At 43.5% G+C, this 18,726-nt stretch overlaps 1 protein-coding gene across 1 annotated transcript in view; it reads right to left on the bottom strand.

Moving 5' to 3' along the window:
• Positions 1–18,726, bottom strand: part of LOC142201169 (uncharacterized) — an 85,818-nt gene that overhangs the window by 44,124 nt on the left and 22,968 nt on the right. Inside the window, exons 5-10 of the mRNA XM_075271997.1 lie at positions 8,468–8,581; positions 5,878–5,898; positions 4,982–5,002; positions 4,815–4,859; positions 1,691–1,744; positions 1,532–1,576 (exon numbers count right to left, since the gene is read on the bottom strand). Of these exons, the coding sequence (XP_075128098.1) occupies positions 1,532–1,576; positions 1,691–1,744; positions 4,815–4,859; positions 4,982–5,002; positions 5,878–5,898; positions 8,468–8,581 (300 nt within the window). The remainder of the gene's footprint in view (positions 1–1,531; positions 1,577–1,690; positions 1,745–4,814; positions 4,860–4,981; positions 5,003–5,877; positions 5,899–8,467; positions 8,582–18,726) is intronic.

Raw genomic sequence — 18,726 nt, 5'->3', positions numbered from 1 at the left:
TTTACAAAAAGCATCTGTTATATGGTTTTATATGTGATTTTGACATCAGGGCTTTGTTATATGTCTTTAAATCTTCATATTTAAAGTTCTTTGTTTGAAGATGAGTGGAAATTTTTGCAATACAGATAATGTAGCATTTATTAACTCTTATGAATGGGTACATTTAAAACAAAAATATTCCACCATTTTTTTCTTTTTTGAATGCTATTTACAGATCACCATAAATATCATGTTAACAAACCAATATATCAAATATTCATCTTTTATATTAATATAAAATGTATTTATGAGAGTGTATTATAAGATGTGTTTTTTGTTTGTGTTTACCAAGGTTAATTAGTTTTAGAAATATTATCAAATTAAAAAAAGTAAAACTATATATTTGTATATAATAGTTCATTATTAGAGATGAGCGAACAGTAAAATGTTCAAGGTTCGATATTCGTTTCGAGTAGCCCCTCAATATTCGACTACTCGAATCGAATATCGAACCCTATTATAGTCTATGGCGGGAAAATGCTCGTTTCAGGGGTAGGCAACATTCGATAAAATTATACTTACCAAGTCCATGAGTGAGGGTCGGGCTGGATCCTCCAAGAAGTCTTCTCTGTGCAGCGTCCCCGCAGCATCTTCCGGCTCTGAATTCACTCTGCTAGGCATCGGGCCTGGGCAGAGCCGACTACGCATACCCGCATAAAAAGCGGACATGTGCAGTCGGCTCTGCCCAGGCCCGGGGAAGCTGCACGGAGAAAACTTCGAAAGGTAGGAGAAGAACCAGCGTTGATTGGCTGACTGTATAGCATTCGGCCAATCAATGCTGGTTCTGCATCAAACTTTTCCATTCGAATAGCGAGTGGTACTCGATCGAGTACGAGTATTTCGAATACCGTAGTATTCGATCGAATACCTACTCGATCGAGTACTACTCGCTCATCTCTATTCATTATAAAATGATAGAATCCACTTTCTAAAAGCAGTGTAGAATGTGGCTCATTGTTTTGTTCTTGCTCTCCATGCACAAGGTCAAAGTGTTGACAGGTATTGTCCTCATGAATGTGTGATTTTATATATCGCAGGAAAGTCAACAGTGCACTGAATTCAGTGTCAGCTTTCCCAGTATGTTCCCCAGTGGTGCAAAGATCGGTACCATTTGTTTCAGCACCGATATCTCCCCACTGTCAGAAGGGGCATTCCTCCCAGCCTAACGTTATCATTGAGCTGTGAGGAACGGCCCCTCCTGACTGTATTATAATATAGCATTGTACTGTCAAAGGGGTTGTGTCTTACCACCCAGCAGGTGGGGGCATTCCTTACAGCTCAGTGATAACACTAGGCTGTGAGGAACACCCTTCTGACAGTAGGGAGATATCAGTGCCAAAACTAACAGCACTGATATCTCCACCACTGCAGCACATAATGGGAAAGCTTTCTAGCAGTATATAAAAGGGACAAGTGAGCTTGGAGAAATCTTTGTGACTTCCTGTTTTTTATGTTTATTAAAAAACAAACAAACAGTGTTTTCCTTAATTACCTTTACTCCTGGATGCCCGGGAGGTCCAGGGTCACCAGTAGCTCCCTACAAAAGAACAGAAGATTGGCAAATTGAAAATTTCAGAAAACTCATGTAAGAATTTTGACTAGTTTATTATAGGTTAGGTCAAAAGATTGTAGAAGCAATATTAACACATACCTTGGGTCCAATGTCACCTGGTTTGCCAGATGGACCTGTTTTTCCTTCACTGCCCTGCAAAATTGTATTAACATATGACTAAACTGTTATAATATGCATGTTAAAACATTTCATAATGCCATATCCAATGAGGAGCAGATCATTAATACCTATACACTTAAAAAATTTTTGAAAGAAGACTGTCCTCCAAATTCAGAAATAGTACTTACTTTGTACAGAATAGTCAGACTGCACAGTTGAATACCTGGACTCTCTCAAGTCATCTAAGCAGACTTTTCATTGCAGCATAATGACTATGTACTGCTACAATATAGGATAAATATATTTTGTGGCATAACATGACCTTAAGGGTTGTCCAGGGACTTAAACTTACTTTGCTGCATCCAGATTCCAGCCTGATCCCCTTGGTCACGTGATCACACCCACACCCAGACAACTCCTCGATATCTCTCCTCTCCTGATCTCACAAGTAATTTACCTAAGCTATGGTTGTTGGTTTCAGCCAGCATCCATAGATAATTTACCTGTGAGATCAGGAGATTAGGGAGAAGTGATCTGGGGGGATGAAAGTTGGGGACTGATGCCAATCACAAGACCCCCGAGGTCAGAACCAGGCCAGAAATCTCCAGGTCCATGATGAAGAATGTCTGCGTGCACCAAGGTAAGTTTGAATCCCCAGAGAAGCCCTTTAATGTTTTATACAATATTCCATGTAGGCACTTATAAGTGCAAAGTGCTGGGTGCCAATTTGAAATTGAGGTTAGATACTTTTAGAAAACAAGATTATATATATATATATATATATATATATATATATATATATATATATATACATTAGCTTTTACCCACGACTTCGTCTGTGGTGATTTGAGAATTGGGCGGACACAGACCTGTGAAACTGTAAAAGTGCTTTAAAAAGTTTGGTGGGCTAGCAAATGTGATATTTTATATTGTGTATGTAGTGATACAGACAATTTGTTGTTATTTTCAAAGGATTTTTATTTTTTTACTTTCAGCTGGTCTATGGTAAAGTAGACATGTACATACTGTACCTTTTTTATGCTCTCCGCTGCAAACCCTTTTTCTTTTAAACCAGACACAGAGTCGTACATGCAGTACTCTGTGTGTGATTTAGAAAAAAACGGTTTTGCGGCGGAGAGCATAAAACGCTCACCGCCGTTCATGGCCGGACCCAGTCTGACAGGTTTCCGGCTTCTGCATGCAGAAGATGGAAACCTAATGTGGAGTGCCGAACGGTAGTGTGAGGGGCGAACTGTGTGACAACAGAAGATGGAACAGCAAGAACGGAGAGCAGACGGTGGTGTGAACTGAGTGTACGGGAGCCTTGACATGGAGTGAACGCGTGTGTATTTGTGCAAAATACACGTGTAAAATTAAGACTCCTATTGACTTCAATGACATTTTATAGGTGTGTAAAAAATATCATTGAAGTGAATGGGAGTCTTATTTTTACACGTGTATTTTGGCAAAATACACGCGCGTTTACGCAACCACAATATGGCGGGTCCAGATTAACGGTAGATATAGCATTCTGGGGAATGTGTATTGGTTAGATGAGCTTTTATTGAAATGATAGTCCAAAGTGTGAACCAAAATGATGGTTTGTTACGTGTGAGTGTGACGTTGAGGGAGTAGGGCAAATAGTTTATTAGTAGAGGGGGCATTTTTGGGCGGAATGGTAACTAATATGTATATGCATCACAGTAGTTTGGAGTTTTATATGTGTTGTTGGATGATTTTTTGCTTTTTTTTATTGTTTTCTTTTTTTTAAAACTTTTTTCTTCATTCCACTGAGGGGTGTGAACCTGCAGTCATTTGATTGCAAGTCTCCATAGACGGCAATTCAAGTGTATTGCCGTCTATGAGAGTTTGTGTGCCTTACTATCGCGGCTGTCCATAGCCCAGCTGCGATAGTAGTATTGTAAACACAGGCGTGGGAGCGTTCAGTATGCTCCCGGCTCGCAGCGGTTCCTGCGAGGACAGCAGGCAGGAGCCGCTCTGCAACTTTGAAGGTAAGGGTAAGGGGTGTTTGAGGGGGAGGGGGAGGGGGGTCAAGTGTTAATGCCTGCAATCCCAGTCCATTTTGATTGTAGGCAGGAGCAACGGGCCTCCGTGTGTAGTGGAAAGCTATATGTAAATGTGAGTGAGTAGAGTGAGAGCTACAGTAAGGAGTGTGCAGGCAGTTTGTGGCAGGAAATGCGAGGCAGTGTGTGTGAGTCTATAGCTGGGGCTAGGAGTCCTGCTTTTGTGAGCCTCCTGCTAGGAAGCCATGTTGTTTACGCTAGGTTCACACCTGCGTTCTAGTCTCCGTTCTGTGGTTTCCGTCTTCTACATGCAAGAAGATGGAAACCACAGACCGGGTGCGGCCGTGAGCAGCGTGAGCGTTTTATGCTCTCCGCCGCGAAACTGTTTTTTTTAATCCAGACACAGAGTACTGCATGTCCGACTCTGTGTCCGGATTAAAAAACCCGATTTTGCGGCAGAGATCATAAAATTCTCACCGCCGCTCACGGCCGGACATCTTTCTCACCCATTCAAATGAATGGGTGAGAAAGACTCCTGCAGGTTTCCGTATCCTGCTCTGTTTTATGCAGGAAACGGAAACCTGCAGAACAGACAGCTCGGCGCAGATGTGAATGAGCCCTTAGTGGCACCAAAAGTAGCCTATGTTTCAATCCCAAGGGAAAACTGTGTTTGTGGAAAATTGCACGCAAATCCGTCCAGGCGTTTTAGCGTGATTGAGGAACAAACATCCAAACTCACAAACATGCAAACATCTAAACATCCAAACACAGAAATTTTCACATTTATAATATTAGTAGGATATATATATATATATATATATATATATATATATATATATATATATATATAATTTATTTATTTAATTATTTTCTTATTTGATAATTCTAGACCTATTTCTATGGATGAGAATTGTGAATTTCCCCAACAGAGATGCAAAATGTACGGAAAGCCTAGTAATGTAATAGTACGCTAGTGAAGCATCATTAAGCATTTTGCATATTAATTTCAATAATTGCTTTAGTTTTTTTGTATCTTTTATTTATGTTAAGTATAGGTTTTCATAATGGCTACGACCTACCGGATCTCCAGGAATTCCAGGTGGCCCAGGTGGTCCTCTTAGTGGCTGTAGATTAAAAAGATTACTTGAAAGAAGTAGATTTTAAAGTGAAATGACTATTATTATTAGGTAGAAAACAATGATAGCAAATTCTGCTTTCCACGTTAAAAAGTCAAGTTGATTCTTACCTGACAATCAAAAGCACAGCACTGCACAAAAATATAATATATAAATATGTTAATATACTACTTTCTATGTAAAATACAAATCATAATACATTTGTAATTGTATTCATAAATTAAATGGTCACTAATTTTTCAGATAACTTAGACTCATTTAATAAAGCATATCATTCTGGACCAAAATATAATATACTTTATTTAAAAATGTTGCTGTTTTCTGCCTGAAAACTGCTCTAAAGTTCCTGACATGTGGTATCTTCCTTCTAGCTAATTTGCTGTTCATTCCTTGTTACTAGGGAAGTCTGGTCCATAGATACAATTACAAAAGCAAAATGGGTTCACAGTGAGAGGGGAGAATCCCACACAATTTTCCTAGTTTCTATAATGCATTGAAGTTTCTCATAGGTCAAAGTGAGTATATTTATTTCTGAAATAATGCTTGTGTTATTATTAATAGGATATTAGACATACAGCAGACAGTAGGCATCTCTCCTTATTAGAGATGAGCGAACACTGTTCGGATCAGCTGTTCCGAACAGCACGCTCCCATAGAAATGAATGTTAGCACGTACACTTTGCCGGCGGCCGGTCGCCGTGCCAGGTGCTTCCATTCATTTCTATGGGAGCATGCTGTTCGGAACGGCTGATCCAAACAGTGTTTTTTCCCCCTATCAGTATGTCTTTGTAGAATGGGAGGAAATCCACGCGAACAGGGGGAGAACATACAAACTCCATGCAGATGTTGTTCCTGGTGAGATACGAACCCAGGACTCCAGCGCTGCAAGGCTAACCACTGAGCCACCATGTTGCCCCTTAACTTAGGCACCTTTTAACAACAAAGGATAACATATATACAAACTAATATAAAACAATATTATAATATAGCTGAAAGCTGAACATACCGTGGTCTGTGATTCTTCTATCTAAAAATAAAAAAAATAGTCAAATTAATACAAGCCTCTCTACACATATATTAATATTTAGAATGTTAAAATGAGATTAACTTGTGTTAATACATTACATGCTTAATTTAGGGTAGTTGGTCCATGGCTAGTATTACGCCAGCAATTGTCTTTTTTTTTTAACTTTAACTGTATTATTTCAATTTACTTCTGATGATAGGGCTGAACTAGTTGGCCCCGACTACAGCTTACAGCCACTACAGCAGAATACTCAGATAGCTATTCAGGACTGTGTATGAGAACAGTGAAGACAGAAGCTAAACAAATCCAAGCAGCTAGTTTAAATCCACACTGTACTTACAGTCCTATGAAAAAGTTTGGGCACCCCTATTAATCTTAATCATTTTTTGTTCTAAATATTTTGGTGTTTGCAACAGCCATTTCAGTTTGATATATCTAATAACTGATGGACACAGTAATATTTCAGGATTGAAATGAGCTTTATTGTACTAACAGAAAATGTGCAATATGCATTAAACCAAAATTTGACCGGTGCAAAAGTATGGGCACCCTTATCATTTTATTGATTTGAATTCCCCTAACTACTTTTTACTGACTTACTGAAGCACAAAATTGGTTTTGTAACCTCAGTGAGCTTTGAACTTCATAGCCAGATGTATCCAATCATAAGAAAAGGTATTTAAGGTGGCCAATTGCAAGTTGATCTCCTATTTGAATCTCCTCTGAAGAGTGGCATCATGGGCTACTCAAAACAACTCTCAAATGATCTGAAAACAAAGATTGTTCAACATAGTTGTTCAGGGGAAGGATACAAAAAGTTGTCTCAGAGATTTAACCTGTCAGTTTCCACTGTGAGGAACATAGTAAGGAAATGGAAGACCACAGGGACAGTTCTTGTTAAGCCCAGAAGTGGCAGGCCAAGAAAAATATCAGAAAGGCAGAGAAGAAGAATGGTGAGAACAGTCAAGGACAATCCACAGACCACCTCCAAAGAGCTGCAGCATCATCTTGCTGCAGATGGTGTCACTGTGCATCGGTCAACTATACAGCGCACTTTGCACAAATAGAAGCTGTATGGGAGAGTGATGAGAAAGAAGCCGTTTCTGCACGTACGCCACAAATAGAGTTGCCTGAGGTATGAAAAAGCACATTTGGACAAGGCAGCTTCATTTTGGAAACAAAAATTGAGTTGTTTGGTTATAAAAAAAAGGCGTTATGCATGGCGTCCAAAAAGAAACAGCATTCCTAGAAAAACACATGCTACCCACTGTAAAATTTGGTGGAGGTTCCATCATGCTTTGGGGCTGTGTGGCCAATGCCGGCATCGGGAATTTTGTTAAAGTTGAGAGTCGCATGGATTCCACTCAGTATCAGCAGATTCTTGAGAATAATGTTCAAGAATCAGTGACGAAGTTGAAGTTACGCCGGGGATGGATATTTCAGCAAGACAATGATCCAAAACACCGCTCCAAATCCTCAGGCATTCATGCAGAGGAACAATTACAATGTTCTGGAATGGCCATCCCAGTCCCCAGACCTGAATATCATTGAACATCTGTGGGATGATTTGAAGCGGGCTGTCCATGCTCGGCGACCCTCTAACTTAACTGAACTTGAATTGTTTGTCCAAAATACCTTTATCCAGGATCCAGGAACTGATTAAAAGCTACAGGAAGCGACTAGAGGCTGTTATCTTTGCAAAAGGAGGATCTACTAAATATTAATGTCACTTTTCTGTTGAGGTGCCCATACTTTTGCACCGGTCAAATTTTGGTTTAATGCATATTGCACATTTTCTGTTAGTACAATAAACCTCATTTCAATCCTGAAATATTACTGTGTCCATCAGTTATTAGATATATCAAACTGAAATGGCTGTTATAAACACCAAAATATTTAGAACTAAAAATGATTAAGATTAATAGGGGTGCCCAAACTTTTTCATAGGACTGTATGTAATGTAGAAGGTTTAAATTTAAGGCAGGTGCTTCTTTAAATGGGTTGTCCACATCCAAATCAATTTTTCATACTGATGACCTGATACACCAGTGGACCAGATCTCCTAGGGGATCCCACACGATAGGCATCAGTTCCAAAATGTGTAGGCTTTCCTAAATAGGGGAGCAGCGTTTCTAGTACTTATTTAGGAAAGCCTACACATTTTGGAACAGATGATATGTGTGGGATCTAGGAGTTGGTCATGGTGTATAGGTCATCAGTATGAAAAATTGATTTGGTCAGTTGAAGGTCTAGTTTAGTATCTATCTATCCATCCATCCATCCATTCATCCATCCATCCATCCATCCATCCACTGTATCTACAGATGTATTCACACTTAACTGACTTCCAATTTGTTTATGGACCTCAAATTTCCCACAAAACTTATTTAACACAACATCATGACATGCTAACAAAAGCCCTGAAAGGCTGCACTTTACACCACTTCACTCAACTGGGTGACAACAGATAGAAAATTCATATATTGAATTAATATTTTAATATCTGATAACCTAGTCTAAAGTGATCTTACTTAATGAAAGATTGACAGCCTGACAGCTTTAAACTTACCATCTGACTTAAAATGCGTTTCGCTATAGCTTGATGCCCTTCAGGGACTTCTATATTGGATTGTAAATTGTGGGTGTATCTGGAATCTGTGGCTATGTCAACCAAACGATCACCCTATAAAGAAATGAACACTATCTTCATCATTTGTTTCCTTATATAGAAATCCATAATTCTCGTATTTCTAATAACTTTTCTATACATGAATATTAGAGCCTATTATCACATGATTCATAAGAGAGTTTATGAATAGAGATGAGCGAACACTAAAATGTTCGAGGTTCGAAATTCGATTCGAACAGCCGCTCAATGTTCGTGTGTTCGAACGGGTTTCGAACCCCATTATAGTCTATGGGGAACAGATACTCGTTAAGGGGGAAACCCAAATCCGTGTCTGGAGGGTCACCTAGTCCACTATGACAACCCAGGAAATGATGCCAACACCTCTGGAATGACACTGGGACAGCAGGGGAAGCATGTCTGGGGGCATCTAACACACCAAAGACCCTCTATTACCCCAACATCACAGCCTAACAACTACACACTTTACACACTCAATACCATCTCTCTGACAGTAGGAAAACACCTTGAAACATGTGTATTTGGCACTTGCAGTGAGGAGAGCTTGTCACCAGCAGTGAATTTGGCCCTTGTAGTAAGTTGAGGTTGGCACCAACATTTGTTTTGAAAATCAGGGTGGATTGAGCCTCTAACCAGCAGAGTTTGGGCAAATTCATGGTGGAGGGAGCCTCTAAAAACCCCAGTTTGGACCAATTCATGGTGGAGGGAGCCTCTAAAAACCCCAGTTTGGACCAATTCATGGTGGAGGGAGCCTCTAAAAACCCCAGTTTGGACCAATTCATGATGGAGGGAGCCTCTAAACAGCCCAGTTTGGGCAAATTCATGGTGGAGGGAGCCTCTAAAAACCCCCAGTTTGGACCAATTCATGGTGGAGGGAGCCTCTAAAAACCCCAGTTTGGACCAATTCATGGTGGAGGGAGCCTCTAAACAGCCCAGTTTGGGCAAATTCATGGTGGAGGGAGCCTCTAAACAGCTCAGTTTGGGTAAATTCATGGTGGAGGGAGCCTCTAAACAGCTCAGTTTGGGCAAATCCATGGTGGAGGGAGCCTCTAAAAACCCCAGTTTGGACCAATTCATGGTGGAGGGAGCCTCTAAAAACCCCAGTTTGGACCAATTCATGGTGGAGGGAGCCTCTAAACAGCCCAGTTTGGGCAAATTCATGGTGGAGGGAGCCTCTAAAAACCCCAGTTTGGACCAATTCATGGTGGAGGGAGCCTCTAAACAGCCCAGTTTGGGCAAATTCATGGTGGAGGGAGCCTCTAAAAACCCCAGTTTGGACCAATTCATGGTGGAGGGAGCCTCTAAAAACCCCAGTTTGGACCAATTCATGGTGGAGGGAGCCTCTAAACAGCCCAGTTTGGGCAAATTCATGGTGGAGGGAGCCTCTAAACAGCCCAGTTTGGGCAAATTCATGGTGGAGGGAGCCTCTAAAAACCCGAGTTTGGACCAATTCATGGTGGAGGGAGCCTCTAAAAACCCGAGTTTGGACCAATTCATGGTGGAGGGAGCCTCTAAAAACCCCAGTTTGGACCAATTCATGATGGAGGGAGCCTCTAAACAGCCCAGTTTGGGCAAATTCATGGTGGAGGGAGCCTCTAAAAACCCCCAGTTTGGACCAATTCATGGTGGAGGGAGCCTCTAAAAACCCCAGTTTGGACCAATTCATGGTGGAGGGAGCCTCTAAACAGCTCAGTTTGGGCAAATTCATGGTGGAGGGAGCCTCTAAACAGCCCAGTTTGGGCAAATTCATGGTGGAGGGAGCCTCTAAAAACCCCAGTTTGGACCAATTCATGGTGGAGGGAGCCTCTAAACAGCCCAGTTTGGGCAAATTCATGGTGGAGGGAGCCTCTAAAAACCCCCAGTTTGGACCAATTCATGGTGGAGGGAGCCTCTAAAAACCCCAGTTTGGACCAATTCATGGTGGAGGGAGCCTCTAAACAGCCCAGTTTGGGCAAATTCATGGTGGAGGGAGCCTCTAAACAGCCCAGTTTGGGCAAATTCATGGTGGAGGGAGCCTCTAAAAACCCCAGTTTGGACCAATTCATGGTGGAGGGAGCCTCTAAAAACCCCAGTTTGGACCAATTCATGGTGGAGGGAGCCTCTAAAAACCCCAGTTTGGACCAATTCATGATGGAGGGAGCCTCTAAACAGCCCAGTTTGGGCAAATTCATGGTGGAGGGAGCCTCTAAAAAACCCCAGTTTGGACCAATTCATGGTGGAGGGAACCTCTAAAAACCCCAGTTTGGACCAATTCATGGTGGAGGGAGCCTCTAAACAGCTCAGTTTGGGCAAATTCATGGTGGAGGGAGCCTCTAAACAGCCCAGTTTGGGCAAATTCATGGTGGAGGGAGCCTCTAACCAGCCCAGTTTGGACCAATTCATGGTGGAGGGAGCCTCTAAAAACCCCAGTTTGGACCAATTCATGGTGGAGGGAGCCTCTAAACAGCCCAGTTTGGACCAATTCATGGTGGAGGGAGCCTCTAAAAACCCCAGTTTGGACCGATTCATGGTGGAGGGAGCCGCTAAACAGCCCAGTTTGGACCAATTCATGGTGGAGGGAGCCTCTAACCAGCAGAGTTGGTGGAAATCAGGGTGGAGGGAGCCTCTAACCAGCAGAGTTGTGGGAAAGCAGGGTGGAGGGAGCCTCTAACCAGCAGAGTTGGTGGAAATCAGGGTGGAGGGAGCCTCTAACCAGCAGAGTTGTGGGAAAGCAGGGTGGAGGGAGCCTCTAACCAGCAGAGTTGTGGGAAAGCAGGGTGGAGGGAGCCTCTAACCAGCAGAGTTGGTGGAAATCAGGGTGGAGGGAGCCTCTAACCAGCAGAGTTGGGGGAAATCAGGGTGGAGGGAGCCTAGTATTAGCAGAATTGTGCAACGCTTATGGTGGATGAGTATGAGGATGCGGAGGAATTGGAGAGGTTGAGTACAGACATGGAGTTTCATGTTGGGGTGCTTTACACAGGTGGGCACAAAAATGAAGGCTCTATCCAGTGGTGGTTCATTTTTATCAAAGTGAGCCGGTCGGCACTCTCAGCTGACAGACGGGTGCGCTTGTCAGTGATGATGCCACCGGCTGCACTGAACACCCTCTCAGATAGGACGCTGGCGGCAGGACAGGACAGCACCTCCAAGGCATATAGGGCAAGTTCAAGCCACAGGTCCAACTTCGACACCCAATACGTGTAGGGCGCAGAGGGGTCGGAGAGGACAGGGCTGTGGTCGGAAAGGTATTCCCGCAACTTGCGCCTATACTTCTCACGCCTGGTGACACTAGGACCCTCCGTGGCGGCACTTCGGCGAGGGGGTGCCATCAAGGTGTCCCAGACCTTAGACAGTGTGCCCCTCGTTTGTGTGGACCGGTGAGAACTTGGTTGCCTACTTGAGGAACTGCCCTCCCTGCCGCCAACGTCACATGCTGGAAACATCTCCATCATATTCTGCACCAATTGCCTGTGGCAAGCATTGATGCGATTGGCCCTCCCCTCTACCGGAATAAAAGACGAGATGTTGTTTTTATACCGGGGGTCAAGGATAGCAAAGATCCAGTACTGGTTGTCCTCCATGATTTTGACAATACGCTTGTCGGTTGTAAAGCACCCCAACATGAACTCAGCCATGTCTGCCAAAGTGTTAGTTGGCATGACTCCTCTGGCCCCACCGGAAAGTTCAATCTCCATTTCCTCCTCATCCTCCATGTCTACCCATCCGCGCTGCAACAATGGGACGATTCGAAGTTGCCCGGAAGCCTCCTGTATCACCATCACATCATTGGACAACTCTTCTTCCTCCTCCTCCTCCTCCTCCTCCTCCATTAAACGCAGTGAAGCGGACAGATGTGTGGACCTACTCTCCAGCTGTGACGGATCGGATGCTATCCCTAACTCCTCTGTGTGATCTGAGTTATCCCTGATGTCAATCAGGGATTCTCTCAGAACACACAAGAGCGGGATTGTAAGGCTCACCATCGCATCCTCAGAGCTCACCCTCCTTGTGGACTCCTCAAAGACCCGTAGGATGTCACAAAGGTCTCTCATCCATGGCCACTCATGGATGTGAAACTGAGGCAGCTGACTTTGTGGCACCCTAGGGTTTTGTAGCTGGTATTCCATCAAAGGTCTCTGCTGCTCAACCACTCTATTCAACATCTGAAACGTTGAGTTCCAGCGTGTGGGGACGTCGCACAAAAGCCGGTGTTGTGGCACATGCAGGCGTTGCTGGAGAGATTTTAAGCTAGCAGCGGCTACTGTCGACTTGCGAAAGTGGGCGCACATGCGCCGCACTTTCACCAGTAGCTCTGGAACATTGGGGTAGCTCTTTAGGAAACGTTGCACCACTAGGTTGAAGACGTGGGCCAGGCATGGAACATGTTGGAGTCCGGCAAGCTCCAGAGCTGCTACCAGGTTCCGGCCATTATCACAAACGACCATGCCTGGGCCCAGGTGCAGCGGCTCAAACCATATTGCCGTCTCATCGAGGAAGGCATCCCTCACCTCGGAGGCAGTGTGCTGTCTGTCCCCCAAGCTGATCAGCTTCAGCACAGCCTGCTGACGTCTACCAACGCCAGTGCTGCAACGTTTCCAACTCGTAGCTGGGGTCAATCTAACAGCGGAGGAGGAGGCGGTGGCGGAGGAGGACGCGGTGGCGGAGGAGGAGGCGGTAGAGGAGGAGGAGGAGGGGGGTGTTCTTCTCGTGTCCCTGCCAGGAATGTTAGGCGGGGAGACGAGGTACACCGGGCCAGTTTGGGAAGCAGTCCCAGCCTCAACTACATTCACCCAGTGTGCCGTCAGTGAAATGTAGCGTCCCTGTCCGCATGCACTTGTCCACGCGTCGGTGGTCAAGTGGACCTTTGTGCAAAGCGCGGAACTAAGGGTCCGCCTGATGTTGAGTGACACGTGCTGGTGCAAGGCGGGGACGGCACACCGGGAGAAGTAGTGACGGCTAGGGACGGCATAGCGAGGTGCCGCAGTTGCCATCAGGTCCAGGAAGGCGGGAGTTTCAACAAGCCGGAACGCCAACATCTCCTGGGCCAGCAGTTTAGCGATGTTGGCGTTCAAGGCTTGCGCGTGTGGGTGGTTAGCAGTGTATTTCTGCCGCCGCTCCAATGTCTGAGAGATGGTGGGTTGTTGTAAAGAAGCGCCTGATGGTGCCTTTGATGGTGCAGGAGAAGGAGATAAGACAGGAACAGGGGAGGATGAGGGAGAAGTCAACAAAGTGGCGGAGGCAGATGAAGTGGTGTCCTGGCTCGTCCTCTGGAGTGCATCGCCAGCACAGTCAGCAGTGGCAGTGGCAGAGGCAGTGGCAGAGGCAGTGGCAGTGGCGTGAACGGCAGGCGGCCTTTGTCCTGCCGTTGCTGCCTGCCACTGATTCCAGTGCTTGGATTCCAAATGACGGCGCATTGAAGTGGTGGACAGGTTGCTCTTCTCAGAGCCCCTAATCAATTTCGAGAGGCAAATTGTGCAGACAACACTATATCTGTCCTCGGCGCATTCCTTGAAAAAACTCCACACCTTCGAGAAACGTGCCCTCGAGGTGGGAGTTTTTCGGGGCTGGGTACGAACTGGAACATCTTGGGAGATTCCGGGTGTGGCCTGGCTTCGCCTAAGCTGCTGACCTCTGCCTCTGCCTCTAGCTACCCTTTTTGGTGCTGCACCTGCCTCAACATCCACACTACTTTCCCCGCTTGACATCCCCCCTGTCCAGGTCGGGTCAGTGTCCTCATCATCCACCACTTCCTCTTCCAACTCCTGTCTCATCTCCTCCTCCCGCACAATGCGCCGGTCAACTGGATGCCCTGACGGCAACTGCGTCACATCATCGTCGATGAGGGTGGGTTGCTGGTCATCCACCACCAAATCGAACGGAGATGGAGGAGACTCTAGTGTTTGAGCATCTGGACACAGATGCTCCTCTGTTAGGTTCGTGGAATCGTGACGTGGAGAGGCAGGTTGAGGGACAATGAAAGGAGCGGAGAACAGCTCTGGGGAGCAGGGACAGTTGGGGTTATTGTTCTGTGAAGCTTGGGAATTTTGGGAGGAAGGAGGACAAGACTGTTGGGTAATAGGAGGAGAGGAGGCAGAGTCTGACTGGCTGCTGGACAATGTGCTGTAAGCGTTCTCTGACAGCCATTGCAAGACCTGTTCCTGGTTCTCGGGCCTACTAAGGTTTGTACCCTGCAGTTTAGTTAATGTGGCAAGCAACCCTGGCACTGTGGAGTGGCGCAATGCTTGCTGCCCCACAGGAGTAGGCACGGGACGCCCTGTGGCTTCACTGCTACCTTGCTCCCCAGAACCATTCCCCCGACCTCGCCCACGGCCTCGTCCACGTCCCTTTCCGGGAGCCTTGCGCATTTTGAATTCCCAGTTAGAAATTGGCACTATATACCAGTAGCAAAAACTGTGGGTGCACGTAACCCCAATATATTCTTTGAATTCCCAGTCAGACAATGGCATTATATACCAGTAGCAAGAAGTGAGGGTATTTATAACCCCAATATATTCTTTGAATTACCAGTCAGAAACTGGCACTATATGGCAGTAGCAAGAAATGAGGGTATTTATAACCCCAATATATTCTTTGAATTCCCAGTCAGACAATGGCACTATATACCAGTAGCAAGAAATGAGGGTATTTGTAACCCCAATATATTCTTTGAATTCCCAGTCAGACAATGGCACTATATACCAGTAGCAAAAATTGTGGGTGCACGTAACCCCAATATATTCTTTGAATTACCAGTCAGAAACTGGCACTATATGGCAGTAGCAAGAAATGAGGGTATTTGTAACCCCAATATATTCTTTGAATTCCCAGTCAGACAATGGCACTATATACCAGTAGCAAGAAATGAGGGTATTTGTAACCCCAATATATTCTTTGAATTCCCAGTCAGACAATGGCACTATATACCAGTAGCAAGAAATGAGGGTATTTGTAACCCCAATATATTCTTTGAATTCCCAGTCAGACAATGGCACTATATACCAGTAGCAAAAATTGTGGGTGCACGTAACCCCAATATATTCTTTGAATTACCAGTCAGAAACTGGCACTATATGGCAGTAGCAAGAAATGAGGGTATTTGTAACCCCAATATATTCTTTGAATTCCCAGTCAGACAATGGCACTATATACCAGTAGCAAGAAATGAGGGTATTTATAACCCCAATATATTCTTTGAATTACCAGTCAGACAATGGCACTATATACCAGTAGCAAGAAATGAGGGTATTTATAACCCCAATATATTCTTTGAATTACCAGTCAGAAACTGGCACTATATGGCAGTAGCAAGAAATGAGGGTATTTGTAACCCCAATATATTCTTTGAATTCCCAGTCAGACAATGGCACTATATACCAGTAGCAAGAAATGAGGGTATTTGTAACCCCAATATATTCTTTGAATTCCCAGTCAGACAATGGCACTATGTACCAGTAGCAAAAATTGTGGGTGCACGTAACCCCAATATATTCTTTGAATTACCAGTCGGAAACTGGCACTATATGGCAGTAGCAAGAAATGAGGATATTTGTAACCCCAATATATTCTTTGAATTCCCAGTCAGACAATGGCACTATATACCAGTAGCAAGAAATGAGGGTATTTATAACCCCAATATATTCTTTGAATTACCAGTCAGAAACTGGCACTATATGGCAGTAGCAAGAAATGAGGGTATTTATAACCCCAATATATTCTTTGAATTACCAGTCAGAAACTGGCACTATATGGCAGTAGCAAGAAATGAGGGTATTTGTAACCCCAATATATTCTTTGAATTCCCAGTCAGACAATGGCACTATATACCAGTAGCAAGAAATGAGGGTATTTGTAACCCCAATATATTCTTTGAATTCCCAGTCAGACAATGGCACTATATACCAGTAGCAAAAATTGTGGGTGCACGTAACCCCAATATATTCTTTGAATTACCAGTCAGAAACTGGCACTATATGGCAGTAGCAAGAAATGAGGATATTTGTAACCCCAATATATTCTTTGAATTCCCAGTCAGACAATGGCACTATATACCAGTAGCAAGAAATGAGGGTATTTATAACCCCAATATATTCTTTGAATTACCAGTCAGAAACTGGCACTATATGGCAGTAGCAAGAAATGAGGGTATTTATAACCCCAATATATTCTTTGAATTCCCAGTCAGACAATGGCACTATATACCAGTAGCAAGAAATGAGGGTATTTGTAACCCCAATATATTCTTTGAATTCCCAGTCAGACAATGGCACTATATACCAGTAGCAAGAAATGAGGGTATTTGTAACCCCAATATATTCTTTGAATTCCCAGTCAGACAATGGCACTATATACCAGTAACAAAAATTGTGGGTGCACGTAACCCCAATATATTATTTGAATTACCAGTCAGAAACTGGCACTATATGGCAGTAGCAAGAAATGAGGGTATTTGTAACCCCAATATATTCTTTGATTTCCCATTCAGACAATGGCACTATATACCAGTAGCAAGAAATGAGGGTATTTGTAACCCCAATATATTCTTTGAATTCCCAGTCAGACAATGGCACTATATACCAGTAGCAAGAAATGAGGGTATTTATAACCCCAATATATTCTTTGAATTACCAGTCAGAAACTGGCACTATATGGCAGTAGCAAGAAATGAGGGTATTTATAACCCCAATATATTCTTTGAATTACCAGTCAGAAACTGGCACTATATGGCAGTAGCAAGAAATGAGGGTATTTGTAACCCCAATATATTCTTTGAATTCCCAGTCAGACAATGGCACTATATACCAGTAGCAAGAAATGAGGGTATTTGTAACCCCAATATATTCTTTGAATTCCCAGTCAGACAATGGCACTATATACCAGTAGCAAAAATTGTGGGTGCACGTAACCCCAATATATTCTTTGAATTACCAGTCAGAAACTGGCACTATATGGCAGTAGCAAGAAATGAGGATATTTGTAACCCCAATATATTCTTTGAATTCCCAGTCAGACAATGGCACTATATACCAGTAGCAAGAAATGAGGGTATTTATAACCCCAATATATTCTTTGAATTACCAGTCAGAAACTGGCACTATATGGCAGTAGCAAGAAATGAGGGTATTTATAACCCCAATATATTCTTTGAATTCCCAGTCAGACAATGGCACTATATACCAGTAGCAAGAAATGAGGGTATTTGTAACCCCAATATATTCTTTGAATTCCCAGTCAGACAATGGCACTATATACCAGTAGCAAGAAATGAGGGTATTTGTAACCCCAATATATTCTTTGAATTCCCAGTCAGACAATGGCACTATATACCAGTAACAAAAATTGTGGGTGCACGTAACCCCAATATATTATTTGAATTACCAGTCAGAAACTGGCACTATATGGCAGTAGCAAGAAATGAGGGTATTTGTAACCCCAATATATTCTTTGATTTCCCAGTCAGACAATGGCACTATATACCAGTAGCAAGAAATGAGGGTATTTGTAACCCCAATATATTCTTTGAATTCCCAGTCAGACAATGGCACTATATACCAGTAGCAAGAAATGAGGGTATTTGTAACCCCAATATATTCTTTGAATTCCCAGTCAGACAATGGCACTATATACCAGTAGCAAAAATTGTGGGTGCACGTAACCCCAATATATTCTTTGAATTACCAGTCAGAAACTGGCACTATATGGCAGTAGCAAGAAATGAGGGTATTTGTAACCCCAATATATTCTTTGAATTCCCAGTCAGACAATGGCACTATATACCAGTAGCAAGAAATGAGGGTATTTATAACCCCAATATATTCTTTGAATTCCCAGTCAGACAATGGCACTATATACCAGTAGCAAGAAATGAGGGTATTTATAACCCCAATATATTCTTTGAATTACCAGTCAGAAACTGGCACTATATGGCAGTAGCAAGAAATGAGGGTATTTGTAACCCCAATATATTCTTTGAATTCCCAGTCAGACAATGGCACTATATACCAGTAGCAAGAAATGAGGGTATTTGTAACCCCAATATATTCTTTGAATTCCCAGTCAGACAATGGCACTATATACCAGTAGCAAAAATTGTGGGTGCACGTAACCCCAATATATTCTTTGAATTACCAGTCAGAAACTGGCACTATATGGCAGTAGCAAGAAATGAGGATATTTGTAACCCCAATATATTCTTTGAATTCCCA

The sequence above is a fragment of the Leptodactylus fuscus genome, chromosome 4, assembly GCF_031893055.1.
Source record: "Leptodactylus fuscus isolate aLepFus1 chromosome 4, aLepFus1.hap2, whole genome shotgun sequence".
In the NCBI taxonomy this organism is placed as follows: Eukaryota; Metazoa; Chordata; class Amphibia; order Anura; family Leptodactylidae; genus Leptodactylus; species Leptodactylus fuscus.
This window is presented reverse-complemented; position numbering and strand designations above follow the sequence as displayed.